Source organism: Peromyscus californicus, unplaced genomic scaffold (genome assembly GCF_007827085.1).
Source record: "Peromyscus californicus insignis strain IS unplaced genomic scaffold, ASM782708v3 Scaffold_14__1_contigs__length_90479793_seg_2, whole genome shotgun sequence".
Taxonomy (NCBI): Eukaryota; Metazoa; Chordata; class Mammalia; order Rodentia; family Cricetidae; genus Peromyscus; species Peromyscus californicus.
This window is the reverse complement of record NW_026294436.1, coordinates 71,998,452-72,014,848: the sequence shown is the minus strand read 5'-3', so window position 1 is coordinate 72,014,848 and position 16,397 is coordinate 71,998,452. Positions and strand designations below refer to the sequence as shown.

The 16,397-nt window shown below is 39.0% G+C and overlaps 1 protein-coding gene across 13 annotated transcripts in view; it reads right to left on the bottom strand.

Moving 5' to 3' along the window:
* The window catches only part of Gpatch2 (G-patch domain containing 2), a 306,528-nt gene that overhangs the window by 289,884 nt on the left and 247 nt on the right, over positions 1-16,397 (bottom strand). For 10 of the 13 annotated variants that reach the window (XR_008218055.1, XR_008218056.1, XR_008218057.1 and 7 more), the window contains exons 2-5: positions 7,846-8,559; positions 3,237-3,298; positions 593-775; positions 101-180 (exon numbers count right to left, since the gene is read on the bottom strand). Coding sequence is in view for 8 of the 13 variants with exons in the window: in XM_052737954.1 (XP_052593914.1) it covers positions 101-180; positions 593-775; positions 3,237-3,298; positions 7,846-8,559 (1,039 nt within the window). In the remaining 5 variants the exon portion in view is untranslated. Of the gene's footprint in view, positions 1-100; positions 181-592; positions 776-3,236; positions 3,299-7,845; positions 8,560-11,368; positions 11,495-12,097; positions 12,119-15,991; position 16,397 lie in introns of those variants that run through there. The other 3 variants (XM_052737952.1, XM_052737953.1, XM_052737950.1) reach the window with 3 other exon arrangements.

The window sequence follows — 16,397 nt, the reverse complement described above, 5'->3', positions numbered from 1 at the left end:
ATAACATTAGAATATAAATAAAGGGTGAGGATGTGACTTTTTATTCCATAGAAATGGAAACATTTCCAAACATGACATTTCAATAAGAAAGCATGCCTACCATTGAAGGTGGAGCCCCTCCAGATTTTTTAATATTCTTTGAAGGCATTCCATGGAGGCAACTGAGTCTAGCTTGGAAACCTGGGAAATCAAACAGCCAATTTAGAAGATACTGTGATCACTGGAGCATAGAAGAAGAGCCTATCAACAGAGAATTAAAACTAAGTTGCTGATAGTAGTGAGCACCAAGAATATTATTGGGGAAAATGTGAAACACACTTAAAAGAACTGAGGTAATTCCCAGCAGGGTTCTAATGCAGTCAGCACTTAACTAGCTAGTACTCAGACATTAAGAACTCCCTTTCTCCCAATTCACACTCCTATTAACACCTTCCTGATGAGTGAAAGCAGACGAATAAAGTACTTGGATTAGGGTCCAGCACATTCTCTACAGCATTCTGTGTTTGTATTCTGTTTCCACTTGGGCCTATCCTCTTTCGGTCCAGTAAGAACCGTAAGTATTTGGAGGCAGCACTTAGGAAGTACTACTGACCTCGTCTGCCAGGATGTGACATGAGGGGAAAAGAACCACTTAGGATACTTTCGAACACGGGGTCGGACACGTTTCGGTCTAGTTCTGCAGGATCTTCCTTCTCCCACCAGGACACAACTCCAGCAATACCACAGGCTCCACCAGACTCCTTTTCATAGAACCAGTCACTCTGTTCATCATCACCTGCACAAAGACAAAAATTTTTCCCAAAAGATTTAGTTTAAACCATGAAACAGATAGTTCAAGAACTATTTATTCACTAATACCGATGATGGAATACCTAGGTGTAACCAGGGTACTATAAATGACCATTTAAAATTCACTTAACCTGCCGGGCGGTGGTGGCGCACGCCTTTAATCCCAGCACTCGGGAGGCAGAGCCAGGCGGATCTCTGTGAGTTCGAGGCCAGCCTGGGCTACCAAGTGAGTTCCAGGACAGGCGCAAAGCTACACAGAGAAACCCTGTCTCGAAAAACCAAAAAAAAAAAAAATTCACTTAACCTTAGTATCAATATATTTCTTGAGATTTAAGCAGATAAAAATAATTCAAAGTATAGAATATAGACAGCTTATCAAAAGAAGAGAAAAGATTTTAAATAGAGTCACTAAACCTTCCTAAGATCCCCAGAAGCCACTAGTACTGGTGGGTTTTCGTAAGAGTTTTCATACATGACTATAGTTTTCCCTTTTATGAGACTTCTGATTTAAGACAGCTTATAAAATTTTAAAATGGAAACTGCAATCATGAAACAAAAATAATGCCCCCCCCCAAAAAAGCATCTAAACTTAAGCTGAGAATTATATATGACAAACAGATTTAGTTCAAATAAACAGTGAAAACTAAATACAATTGTAAAATGAGAACCACAGGACTGTTTGCATTAGGGAATAAAATATTTTTGTTAAAATTTACAAAACTTAAATATTAACATTTCACAGGAGACCTAACTTTAAATGTTATAGAGCAGGAACTCACTTGAGATGACTATCTTACCTCTGAATTGCCATTAACACAACACTATGCCCACTATTGTACTTGGGAGGCTGAGGCACAGTTCAAGAATGAAAGGCCAGCCTGTGCTATATAAACATAGAACCTGTCTCAAAAAGAAAACAAAAAAAACCACTCCAGAAAAATGAAGTTATTTGACTTCACTTTTTATATGATATTCTTAGAGAGTAAATTAAATAGTCATTAAAATCTTGGGCATGGAATCAGGTAAGTTAAAAACCCATTATCCTGTAACATTGAGAAAATCATGTCAACTCTATTAGTTCCCCACTTAAAAAGTAAATAAAAAGTGGGAACTCACACAGTTCTTAAAGAATGAAGTGAGAACAAAGTAAATTAAATTCTAGAAAATATCTTAGCAACATGAGATACAGTAAGTTCACAATAATCGTTGCTGTATCTTCTTAAACCAGTGACTTCTAAAGATGTCAGCCTTGCCAAGAAGTCCCTTTTGATGAAAGTTTATTATTTTATTTGATCATATCACCAACCTCTATAACTTAGGTAAGCTCTGTATTTTAACAAAACTTGTCTATTACCAAGGTAGTTCTACTAAGATATTCCAGATAAAGTCTCAACTTTCAAAGGCTAGTGTCTTGCAAACAATCATGCACTTACTTGTACTAAGGAGAAAGAATGGCCCTCTAATCTGCTTTACCAACAAGGTTTGAGAAACAGTACAGGCAACACTACTATGGTTCCCCCCGCCATAAAAATCACTAAATGATTTATAATTTTAGACAATAAATATAGTTTCTTTCTGTAGAACCTACTTTCTGCTAATACATTCAAAAAGTCCTTTGGTCTGGTTTGGTTGGTTTGGTTTGGTTTTTGAGACAGGGTCTCCCTAAGTAGCTCTGGCTGGCCTGGAACTCACAGACATCTGCCTGCCTCTCCCTCTTCTAAGTGCTAGGATTAAGGACATTAGGCTACCATTCCTGGCCCTAATAATGCAGTCCTAAGAAAAAAAGATACCTCTGTGATAAGTAAACATATGGTGAGTTCAACTTTATGATTTGTACAAGGAATAAGAGAGAGCCAGTTAGGGGCTGGAGGGACTAAATGAAATCAGTCCAAGAAGGGTGACTCCTCACTCCTTCACAAGGGCTTCAAATTGTTTACAGCTTCAAAACACTGCCATGTTGAGTGTGAAAAGATTCTGAAATTTTGGAGGAGAGAAAAGACCTAAGATGTAAGATAGTTCTATTTAACAGTTTATAATATTGAATTAATAAAAGCCATTTAATTACTTATAGGTGGGCTAGTATAAGTGTGACAACTGAATAAAAATGACAAATCATTGCAAATCCACTTTTAGGAATGCTTACAGTTTCATAAACATCTAGAATAAGGTGGAGAATAAGAAGCAATGTTTAGCAATCTTGCTAATAAGGACCAAATTGCAAACACTGAGGTATGCAAAGCTGAGTGCCACATGCTACTTTTTAGACATCTATTATTGGGTTAGAAAGCCAAGACACCTTTCGCAGAGCACAGAAACTAGCTACAATACTAAACACCAGCCACTAAGTAGTACCTGTAATATCAAGGGGCTACTGTTGGCAGCTCATAAAATAACCAGCAATATGCTTTAAAATGGATTTCTTGAGAACGGAAAACAGTGCTTAGTACCTTGTCTTCCCTCGTCATTGGTGAACAACCCGGCATCGGTGCTGCTGAGGCTGCTGGAGTCACTGTAACCAGGAGAAGAAAAATGAAACACATCAAAAGAACAATTCATCTATCAGTTGTAAAATTTTAAAGAGACATGGCAGCTCAGAGATGGAACTTGAGCCTGACAAAGATCTGAAAGAAAATAAGACTTTCTTTTTTTTTAATCAAACTGCAAATATCCCGGTTCCATTAACTACACAACATATTATTTTTGGCACGAAAAACCCTAGGAATCTAATGGGACCTGGACAGTGAGCCAGATGGGACTGTAAGGAGGTGCTGACACAAGGCAGCTTTCATCAAATGCTCACTGCTCCTTTCTGATGCTGTGTTGTGTGATCAGTGTGCGCCTGAAATCCCAGTGCTCACTAAGACAGGGAAGTCTCCATCAGAAGCAGACTGAGACTGTCTTCAGCACAAAAACACAGGGCCTGGGATGAAATGCCTTTCATAACCACACACACACTCATGGAGGTCAGAGGACAACTTATGGGAGTCCGTTCTCTTCCTCTACTATGTGAGTTCTGAAAATCAAACACAGAGCATCAGGCTTGGTGCAAATGCCTTCACCTCCAGCCTGAAATAAAAAATATTCTATCCATTATATATAAAACAACATATCCTAGCTTATTAAAAATCAGGTAAATTAGCCTGTTTTTAAAAAATTATAAAATATTTGTGATGAAAATCATTGTTAAGATCTAAATCCACATATTCTTTGCATGTTTTTATTTGCTTTTCAAAAACAAAGTCATGAAAGGTCTAAGAATTTATCAAGAGGCACATGTTTTTTCTCAAAGCTCTAATTAGGATAGTTCCCTCAACTTTCTTCAAATTGACTGTATGACGTTTCCTATATAATCAATAGGCAATAATATTTCTAAGGTACTGAATCCATACCATCCTAGTTACAAGCACAGGTGGTCCTACATAAAAACAAAAAACACCTCAGAAGCTTGACTGTCTTGCTATGTAGTATTGGTCCAAACTATTACTGCTTTTCCTGTTTTCCTTATAACCCAAAGCCTTTCAACACACCCCAGGCACAATTCCTTTTCGGAAACCCCAAGATAAAATGTACTTACAATTCAGAATGCCTCAGATTCCACAAAGGCATACTCTATAATGCCTCCAGAAGTCTAGTATAGCACTCCATAATCAGATCAGCAATATCTCTCAATCACCTAATGAATATGCTTACTAAATACAAGTCAGGTGAAGTGTGACCACAGTGAGCAAGTATTTTACAGCCTGCAAACAGTGAGTCAGTTCACTAAGTTTCGGCTGCCATAGTCTTCTGGGTTCAGATTTACCATCCTTTAATCTATTCTACATACAGCCAGGTTTACCTTTTCACAAAATAACTGGTTGACTACTGTTTAAGCATGATACCCTGGAATAGAATAAAGCCATTTTAAAGAAAACCAACAGCAATTTTAATAAAATATTGACTTAAAAATACATCCATATTCATTAACTGTGGTGGAGGTACCAGAGCAGTATAAAACATTAACAGTAAAAGGAAATTGGCTTGGAGCATGAGAATGGGAAAGGCATGAACTCTATAAACTGTCTTGGAATGTTTCTGTAAACTTAAAAGGACTCTTTTAAAAGGTCATAAACCATTTTCATACATACATATGCCGCCTAAGATGACAGCTTTCTAAGTGAACTGATCTCACAGCTTTAAATGGGCGGGTTTCCTGATCAAATCTTTCCATTCTTTGGTCTGGCATTTTTTTTTTTTTTCCCGAGACAGGGTTTCTCTGTGTAGCTTTGCGCCTTTCCTGGAACTCACTTGGTAGCCCAGGCTGGACTCGAACTCACCTGGCTCTGCCTCCAGAGTGCTGGGATTAAAGGCGTGCGCCACCACTGCCCGGCTGGTCTGGCACTCTTGCTTGTTCTTCCTCCAAGAAGCATGCCTATCTCTGTCCACACCCTGACAGATTTCAAAACGTGGAAATCTAGGTTCTGTAATACCAGTTTTTAAGGATCCTTGCTTTGTACTGAGGTATTTCTTAATGATGAACACAGAAAATAAGTCTATTGTGTCTTATTGATAACTAACCAGTTGCTACATGTACTTCCCTGTTGCTATGCTCATTAAGTAAGAACAAAAATTTAACAAGAAAGGCTTTTCATTTCCAGCAGCTAGCAGCCAAGACAATTCATCTGCAAGGATACAGTATCTCTCCTTTTTGGAAATAATTGTTATAACTATTACTCAGATGAGACTATATTCCACAAGTTAATGTATATACATTAATACTAATCCCCCTTTCCATTTGGTTCATTTTTTGTTTTTTTTCTATGACTAGAAATCCAGCATCATCTGAGAGCACCACCCTTCCCAATACAATGTGCCATTATTTCTCCTCTTAAAGAAGCTCCAAGGGTTTCTCTGCCTCTACCAGCACAGATATACTTTCCCCTCCACTGTATGGACTGAGGTCAGTCAAAAGCAGACAGAACACTACAGCCAAGATCATGCTGTCCTAAGTTGCTTCACTGCCTCCATGATGAAATCTAAAGCACCACAACACACAGGCCTTCAACAAGTGCTGCTCTGGAGCCCCAGATCCCTTTCTTTCCTAGGTGAAGGTGCTGCCCTTGACCCTCCCGGATCTGACAGTCTGCCATCACACAGCTTTCTTCCAGGCACGCCATTTCCTTGCCGACTCTCCCTCCATCCCTCCCTTTTTGGAACAAGTCTTAGTTCTTGCTTGGAAACACAGCTCCTTTGAGAAGTCTTCACTCACAAGTGCCTCTTACACAGCACACTCTATTCTCATATCTGCTTGTCTGCCTAATCCAGTCTAGGGCATGGGAGGGAGGGAGTCTGTGTGAATAGTCTTTGAGCTATGGATGCACACTGTAGTCATCAAATGGAGAGAGGTTTTTACTTATAAATCAAATCCAAGAAATATAAACCTTAAAATGGAAAGCTTTGAAAAGAGAAGATGCCTTTACTCTGTAGCAATCCTTCCCACAGAAGAAATTGCACCGAGCCCTTAAGTGGCAGCAGAAAACTGGTATAAAGAAAGGTTTAAATCAGAGGAAATAGTTAACTGTATTTGATTTAAAATATCATATTTAAACTATATACCTAAGATGTGAAGAACTAGAAAATCTGACATCCCTACTTGACCCTGATGTTTGTGGAACAATGAAAAGAAATAAATGAGAGCACATTCTGCCTCATGGTTCCAGGGTGGACAGTGTACGACGCAGAAGAACAGAAAGAAGACAGGAAAACAAAAAGGAGGGGCTTCCACAGAAAAAGCAGGTGATCTGTGACTAGCCAGGAACTCAGCCTTTACTGCACTGCCACACTCCCTCAGCAATGGGCAACAGAGCTAACTGCTTTTGGCTGAGTGTTCCTCAGTCACAATGATTCAATGCCAGAATACAACCAACCCTATTCCTGAACAAAAATCATAACTTTTTTTTTTTTTTTAAGATTTATTTATTATGTATACAGAAGAGGGTGCCAGATCTCATTACAGATGGTTGTGATCCACCATGTGGGTGCTGGGAATTGAACTCAGGACCTCTGGAAGAGCAGTCAGTGCTCTTAACCTCTGAGCCATCTCTCCAGCCCTCATAACTTTCTTGAAAGAAACAAACTTTTCAAAACCTTCTTCGAACACTTCTTTACTTATGCTTTACTTTTTGAGGAAAAAACTATATAAACAGTAAACTGTCTAATAAAAACTCATTCTGTTAACTCCAACTGGGTTCTCATCATAACTGCAGTCACACTTACAAACACACCCACATATATCCAAATATCCAAAGCCTACAATCACCAAGATTAAAATGAAGTCAATGCTACAAATGAAAAATCATGTTTTCCCCATGACCATTTTTTCTGACTCTCAGAAATTGAAGGGGGTGTGCTGAAGACGATGAGCAGCGCTGGCTACTCTTACAAGCAGCTGGATAAATGGAAGAGGCTCACTTCACTGCTCCGACATACAATGAGCATGTGGCAATTAGAATAGACGTGGTCTACTTCCTGAGATGGACAGATAGCCGGCCAACATACGAAGGTTACAATTCCCATTTTTCTAAGGACCAAAATCAGCTGCTTCCACACCATAAATCAGGTCTTTATAAGTGATCAGAATTCCCCAGCAAGTTATAGATCAATACACCAAGCCTCACACATCACAGGGTATGAACTTTGAACATCAGGAATCAAAATAATGAATACGCACCCTAAAATGTTCCAAAGGCTGAAGTTTCATAATTACATGAAAATGAGATATCCTAAAGTGCAGTGATTCAAAAGCATATTCTTTCCCATAGAAAGCTATTTCTTTTTCTCTTTGTAGCTGAAAATCAAGACAGTTATAACACAACTAACACTTTGCATAAATCAAATAAGCAATTTTGCTTTGTGTGAAAATGCTATAAATTATAAAGAAATACAAACCTAGTTACAAAGTAATAGCACTATGATTATGGTAATTTATAATTATCTTAAAACAGAATTAAAATACAAAATACATTCATCCCCAAGCATGCAGACAAATACGTTATTGGCAGAGAATAGTAAAGTTACCTTTCGCTCATGAGCTCATCTGAGACTTTTTGTTCTTCATACTCCATTTTGTCTTTATTGGTCTGGCTTATTTCTTCACTTTCCAAACCTCCTCCTTCCTCTTGGGTTTTTGGTCCTTGTCTAATCACTTTCAACTTCCTTTTTTTAACTTTATTCCGGGTAAACTCTGGATATTGGTAAGCTCTATCGTTGTCCATGTCCTGATCTCTACAGCCTTCAGGCAGCTGGGTCATTGTCCTTTTGCTAGAGATGTCCTGCGGGAGATCCACTGCCATGCGCTTCACTTTCCTCCTACGGCGGAGAGTTCTGTTCCCAAGGTTGTCCACAGCAAAATCAGACTCATGCCACAGAAGTCTTTTACCTCGAACACCGTTATTTAAGTTGGAAGATGGCCTGCGCTTTGCCACTAACATTTGGTCATCAGAGTCACTATGATCTTTCTTATTGTTGTGGTTCTCTCTGTAGTCCTTACTTGGTTCTTCTAAACTAGAATCAGAGCCTTCACTTAAGCAGTGACCTGTTTCCCAAGGGTGGTGAACATTATAGGACCTACGCTTCCTCCCTCTCCTTTTCCTGGCCTGGCGTTTCAGAGGGCAAGACAGATTTCGAGAATGATCTCCTGTTTCAGCAAACCCACCTCGGGCTTGCTCAGAGCTCTCTTCCAGTGCAGAGACAAGATCGTGAACAAGCTCTTCCATTGTTCGGCTGAAATGCCTGTATGTTTTAGAGAATGAGAAATAAAGTCACTCGGTGCTAGCCTAGTTCTCCACACAAGCATTTCACTCTAAACACAGCTATAATTAATATCCTTTAAAAGAAAGGCATATGATTGCACTATTCAAAGTCTCACATGTTCAGTCTGATCCCTTAACACACTTCTTGCATAAGTCTTGTTTTAATTAGACATAGGAATGGCTGGGTGAGAAGGCACACACCTATCTATAATCCTAGCCCTCAGGAAACTGAGACAGAAGAATTAAGCTTAAGTCTGAGGTCAGTCTGGGATACACGGCAGGGCCTGTCTTAAAGATAAGTTCCTAACAATGAAATCACTTCAAGACAAGTTAAATACAGTATCAACTGGTTGGGGCAGAGGGGGCGGGTGCTCAGTACGTTAAGTTCTTGCTGCATAAGCATGAAGATCTACATTTAGGTCCCCAGCACCCACTTAAAGCTGGACATGGTGTTGCGCACCTGTAACCCCAGCACCCCGGCAGAGACAGGCAGATTCTGTGGGCTCGCTGGCCAGCCAGTTAGAAAATAGCAAGCTCCAGGGTGAATGACAGACTCTGTCTCAAAAAGAACAAGGTGGAGAAATGATTGAGGAGTACCTTCAGATGTCAATATCTGTCTGGCGTCCACATGCAACCACATGGGTGAACACACACACACACACACACACACACACACACACACACACACACACACACACACGATCCCAGGATTTTTCAATGATTATTATGTAAGCATGGGAAACATTCTTCTAATAAATCACTGTTCCTCACTTGCCCCTTTTCTAACCCCAACTACTTTCAAACTGTCTTAGTCCCTTCCCTCCCTAAGTTAGCTCCTAAGGAAAGGAGGAATAGAACCTTCTACTTCCCACACACTTTGCCTCATCACTGTCATAATATCAGATGTAGATGGACAGGGATTTCCAAAATGTGTATCAGATGTAAAAAGGAAGTTTAACCAAACAGTGGGCATATCTCTAAGCCACTAAGCACTCACAAACAGGTGATAGAGAAACTGTATTCCGTTCCAAACTGGCCCCTCGGTGGTCCATAAGGGCTGCCCTTAACAGACTCTGAAGCAGTCTCCTATCTTTCTGGTCAGCAAGCATAAGCAACCGTGGTGTTTTGGAGCTTTAATAAAGTACATAGTTCTTTCCAAATTCAGTTCCCAGTGATGTTAAATTTGCTGGTGTGACACTTTTTAAATGTTACAGGTATTTCAGATGTTTACCTTTCTTATAAAAATCATGGCCTATCACTTCTCAAACTAAGTTCAACAGGCATCAAAATATTCCCAAAAGTCCTCTGGAGGCCTACAGAGCTGGGGAGTTTATAAGAGGAGTAAAGACACTTTTGGCAGAGGGCTAGATTACAAATAGTTTAGGCTGTGTAAGCCATGCAGTCTCTTATCACTGAGCTTCTCACATAATATAAAAGCAGCCATAAATGAACCAGTCCCGTAAGGTGGTTTGCTTTCATTTTTAATACAATCAAGTGGTATCCAACCAGCTTTCCAACTCTTGGTCTATATAATCTCCAGTTACATATAATCTCTACCATCTACAAAATTTAAGCCTTAGAAAGTTCCCTATAAGTTTGTAACTTTTCATTTTCATTTTAAAACCTAAAGACATACGTGGTGATTTAATGGGTTTTATTGTTTACAGGGTTACATATCTCACGTAACAGTTGAGTATTTACTATCTGCTAATATTTACTAACTATATTACCTCATTTCATTCTCACACAACAACCTTGAGGTGACAAACAAAATAGAAACAGCAATAGATCCACCACTTTGACCAATCTAAGTGACAGACATGCATTTTAAGCCCTAACATCTGATTCCAGGGCACCCACCAGTGCTTATCAAGTACAGCTGCCCACCTGCACCATATATTCTACAGTTCTGTTTCACTGCTTTAACAGTTAAGCTAGCTTAATGAACACCAGTACCAAAGCCAAGAGCTCGAGGTCAGTTACTAATTATACTGTTTTCAATAGAAAAGAGGCCTAGAAAACCTAAATCAACACAACAGCCAGGGAAGCATGACTGTTGAGGATGCAATGAGTTCAGCAAACAACCCAGAGGGCTGGCAGAATAAAATGTGAGCCACTGAAAACCATACTGTTGCCTTCCAGCTGTCCTGGGAGTGTGTGTTCCACACCTCGCTCCTTTCCCAATCTGAATGTATAAACAAAGTCGATTCAGAACAGTTTTCAGACACACGGTGATCCAAACACATACTTTAAAGAAACTCTAGAAAGCAGCTGACATTTCTTTCTTCCTTCAAAAGGCTTCAACATGTAACTCTCATTTCAGACTAAGGTATTAAGTGACCTATGCATCACATCTGAATTAGTTATCAAGCCAACAAGGGTCTATAACTCTGGTTATTTTCATAAGTCAGATGGATCTTTTATCTATTACTTGTGTGTTAATAACTGCCTATTTGTTTTCTCTTACTGCAAAGAATGACCTGCTCCTTTCTGTTAACACTAGTTCTCTGGAAGAAATGTAATCTGAAAAGCCTATTATCTCTGAATATAATATTGCATATTTAAACAAAACCCACTTAAAGACAATTTTATAGGCATTAAATTTGGGGTCCTTTCTCTAAAAAGTTCTATTATTGGTTCAGGAATAAGTGCTTTTTGAATACAAGAATGTTCTTATCATTGAGTGAACAGATAGTTCAGAATTTCATGTTAAGACATAAAAATATTAATAACTAAATAACTCTCCAAGTAAAATCTCAGTTTATTTTAAAGGCAGTTTGGCACATTACCTCAGATGAGAAAAGGCAGTGGTCATGACGCCTGCTTCTTTGTTTCCTGTGCAGGTCCTGAAAGCCTGAACTGATATCCTTCCTCACTCAGCCTGAGGTCTGCCATCACCAGCTGGAACCACCATGCCTGGATTAGTCCATGTTCTTAATGTTTGAGCAGGGAAATGCACCATTTAATCCACTGCAATTGACACTCATCAACTGATTTTTAAAAATTGTCTCATTTATTTTTATTTTATGTATAGTATTTTGCCTATGTATATGTGTATGCACTTCCAGAAGGAGGTGCTGGATGATTCCCCTGGGACTGGCGTTATTAACACACAGGAGTTATAAATGGTTGTGAGCTGCCATGTGGGTGCCTAGGAATTGAACATGGGTCTTCTGGAAGAGTAGCCAGTGCTCTTAATTGTTTTTCCAGAAGATCTAGCTCTACAGCTCCTTATCAACTTTTATTGAAAAGAATTTCTATAACTAATAAGGTTTAACAAAATATAACCAATATGATTAAGAATGAAAGCAAATTTTCTTAGAATCTCTTTAAAATTAAGCTACCACTACTCAACTTTCTATTGTTTCTCTTAAGAAAATAAAATATTCTAACTTGAAGAATCCAGTGAATTCTATGACATCATTCAAACACAAATGGACTGAAAATTAGAGGATTCTTTCAAAACTGCAGAAACACAGAAAAAATATTTAATATTATTTCAATTCAGAGTTAATTACCTTTCACCCCTAATTTGCTCTGGCTTTTCCACAACTCATTTCCAAGCAAAATCCCTGTGGATGAGCCAACAATATTAGGCAATTAATATCATTGTTTCACTAACATCTTCCAAGTAATAGGGTATCAACTGGACAACTCTTAAATCTCCTATAATACAGTTCCTCATTTTGTGGTGATCCCCAACCATAAAATTATTTTCATTGCTACTTCATAACTGTAATTTTGCTATTGTTAAGAATCATCAGCATGCAGATCTCTATGAGTTCGAGGCCAGCCTGAGCTACAGAGTGAGTTCCAGGAAAGGTCAAAGCTACATAAAGAAACCCTGTCTCAAACAAAGAAACAAACAAAAAAAAAGAATCATAAATTAGATATCTGATATGCGGCCCCTGTAAAAGGGTCATTAAACCCTCCGAGGGGTCATAACCCATAGGTCTACATAAATATAAATGTGTGTACATAGTAAGTCAAGAACTATGCTTATGAATGTGTGGTATATGACTACTCACAAACAAGAAAATAGTGATGGAATTATATTACTTACACATCATGTTAGCTACTGCATTTTATTTAAGATTAAAAAAAAAAGTTGTTTAGGAAAGGTTATTTGGCCTTACAAATGTACAGCAAATAGCCAAAAGGCTTAGATGAAAATGAATACATAATAGTATAGATTATGGTAATGGGTAAATAAACATATAAGTGGTAAAAGATGCTACACCAAAGGTAAAGGTTACATTTTATGACTAATCAAACAAAAATACCATGCATAAGAATTATCTTAAATGTGAAAATTTCTACTGCTCATTGGAACTCAAAATTTTCCTTCCTTAATCATACTGTTATTTATTAAAATGAGTCTTTATCTCAAGCCAGAACAGTAGGAATGTGGCTCCTATAACCTCTCATGACCTCCTTGGCATACACAGAGGAACATAAATGAAAAGCCTGATCCTTAAAACAAAAAGAAATACTGTCTTATGGCTTGGTATGGTAGACTCTTGCCTGTAACCTTAGCACTTAAGGAGGCAGAGGCAGAATTCTCTCAATGTGGAAGCTATCCTGGGCAGCAGAGTTGAGACCCTGTCTGCAGTGCGTCTGACTCCTGCTTTAATATACAGACGTGAGTCACAAGAGGAGTAGAGCAAAGGATCTTCCTTTCCCAGGTAAGAATCCCAGGGTTCTCATTAAAAGAACATCCGTCCCCCAAGGATGCCAAAGCCCCACTGATGGTATCCAGTTGTGGGGTCTGCTGGAAGCTGCAGCTTTGTCACTTTGCCACGGGGACATCTGAGGCAACTTTCTTTCCTCATTATTCTAGAAAAAGGTTTTAAGAACTTAACTGGTTGACCTTTAAGTGTTTAAAGAAAAAGAAAAACTAAAGTCTAATTCTACTTTTCAGCTGATTTAATAACGTGAGCTCATTTATTTAACTTAAAGATCATTTTTTGATTTCCTGTTACTTCATTTAATGACTGACTTCAACTCATCCAAACTTTTCTCATTGCCTCTAACTGCTTTCAAAATGTAAATCATTCATTTAAAAATGCCTAAATGAAATGCAGTCAGAGTCTAAGTCAAACAAGACAAAAATTTTGAATTTAAAAAGTAATTCATTCTGTCAGCAAGCTTTGTTAGGGTAGTGGCGCACGCCTTTAATCCCAGCACTCGGGAGGCAGAGCCAGGCGGATCTCTGTGAGTTCGAGGCCAGCCTGGGCTACCAAGTGAGTTCCAGGAAAGGCGCAAAGCTACACAGAGAAACCCTGTCTCGAAAAACCAAAAAAAAAAAAAAAAAAGAAATGTCTTGATTATTGCTTATACATGATAATTGCACAGTAAATACTTACTAAATATATATCTTGAATTCCTAGATTAGGAACATGAAAAGAGCTAAGAATTAAATGAGGACCTACCATACTTCTTGACATATACCAAATGACAAGAGTGTGTAGGGTGTACAAATCAAGGGCTGAGTCAGCGGATGTTACTTTACTAAAATCTTCAGACAATACAGACTTTAACTTTCCTTCTACATGAATAAGACAGCATTGTAATAGTTTAAGTGTAAAAATGAAGGCAAATTATCAAAGTTGAATCAAACAAACTTAACAGTTTAGGAAATCAAGAACCCCCCCTCTGAAAAAAATCAGCTACTCAAAACACGAAGTTTTTATGATATAGTTTTCCAGATGTAATGAAAATCAACATACCAAATAAGAATGAAATTCCAGAAGCAAAGATCCAGAATCCATTTTAATGGCTTTTTACTATTGTTAAAGCCACATACACACACACACACACACACACACACACACACACACACACACACACACAAAAGGGTATTTAAATAAAAATAGACTATGTCAGAAATTGCAGGTTGGTTTACAAATCTGGACATGTATTTTTCTAATTCATAAATGCCTATAGATACATTAGTCAGATATGATTAGTAGATTAGGGTAGTGAGGAATTTTCTTCAAGTACACTAGAATTATACTGCAAATAAATCACTTAGAGAAGTTATTTAAATTATCTTTGCCTCTGTTGTCATCTAAAATGTAAAAAATGTAGTGCACTTACATGAGATCTTATGGATTTACACGAGATGACATATACAGATAGATCCAACACCAATGAACTACTTAGTGGTAGCAATCACCAATAGCATGGGCAATTCACAATTTTGATAAAACAATCATGCAAGGCAGTTCAATGAATAAAACAAAAAATTGCGTTAAGAAATATCAAAGCTTGGGCAAGGCAGCACAGGCCTATAATGCCGGTACTTGGAGAGGCTGAGGCAGGCAGATCACCAGAGAGAAGTCAGCCTGGGCTATAGAACAAAGCTCAAACAGGGAGCAGGGGGGGGGGGGACGACGACAAAGGGGAGCACTGTGATAAAGGAGGAAAGGATGGAGGGAAGGCTGAATGGTTGCACAGTTGTTGTCTATATGCACTAGGAAACAAAGGTTCCACTTCTGCGGAACACATCTCTTCTGCCAATCAAGACATATTTTAAGAATTTCTTTCAAAAACAGGAACTGGAAGGTGCTAAAGACACCCTCATCTCATTAAAAATGATGAGTTTTCTGTCTAGTAAAAAGAGTCCAGCAAGTAAATCCTGTTTCAAGTAATAGATGAGTAATGAACAGGGGTATCTGTGCGTGACAGAAAACGGAAAGTAGAGCAATGAGTAAAAAGGGACATAGGTGTTTTAGTTTGTCAACTTCCATACAAATTCCTCTAGTAAGACCAGACCAATCTACTGAACACATTCCCCCTCTATTCCTTACCAAGATACCGAATGGTGAAGAGTACACTTGAGAGGAAATACCAGGTTACTGGGAAGTCCCTTTAACATATTTAGTGCGGTGGTTCCTCCACCATGTACAACTGCCAAAACTAATAAAAACCAATACATGAAGAACTGTGTCTCTTATTCCACGCTGATTACATCAATTAAAAAATGGCTCATTTAAAAACCATTCTCCATTTTACTAACTGAAAGTTGTGAGAACTTAAAAGTCACAAGAAAATCGACAGTCGTTAAAAAATGATCTACAGAGCGAGGAGATCTAAATAAAGCATCTGGCGTAAAACGCTCCTTCAACTTTTCAGTTGTGGGTGAGGCAAAAGAACCTGAAATCACAGCCCATTAGACTTTCTCGTGTTCTTTCCGACTCTGGAAATAGGCACGGACTTTAAAATCACATTTCTTTGACTTTTATGTTTCAGGAGTGTCGACTGGATAACTAACTTTCTGGTTTCACTGTGTGTATCCGCAGGGGAAAGCCTTGGAAGAAATGGTGTGTTTGTGTGTGTTTGGGGAGGGGGTGGAGGGAGGCGACGACGACCAGGGCTTTCAACCAGAAAATCCAAGACCCAGCCCTCACCGGCACAGGGAAACTCTGCCTCTTCAGTTTTCTGTGCCTGCGATCGTCTCCTCTCACAGGGATGCCATAAGGATAAACTGTGACTTGCAAAAGCCGTTTGAAAACTTAGAGCCATGGGTCATGATCACTGAAGACAAATTCCAACCCAACCTTAAGGCTGCTGCTGGACAACACCCATCTCTCCTGAACTGGGACAGAACCTCCTGGGTGGTGGAAAACTTGTAGTTTTTACACAAACCGAGCTGCGCGGCGAGTATGAGAGCCTGATGTCTCTCTCCCACTAAGAAACTTCCAGAACTGCGGGGTTCTGCAGTTCCATCCTTCGTGGAATTGGGTACAGGGGGACCGGTTTGGCAGGGGCGACGGGAACCAGGCCTGAAGGAACCCAGGGCACGGTGGTCCCTGC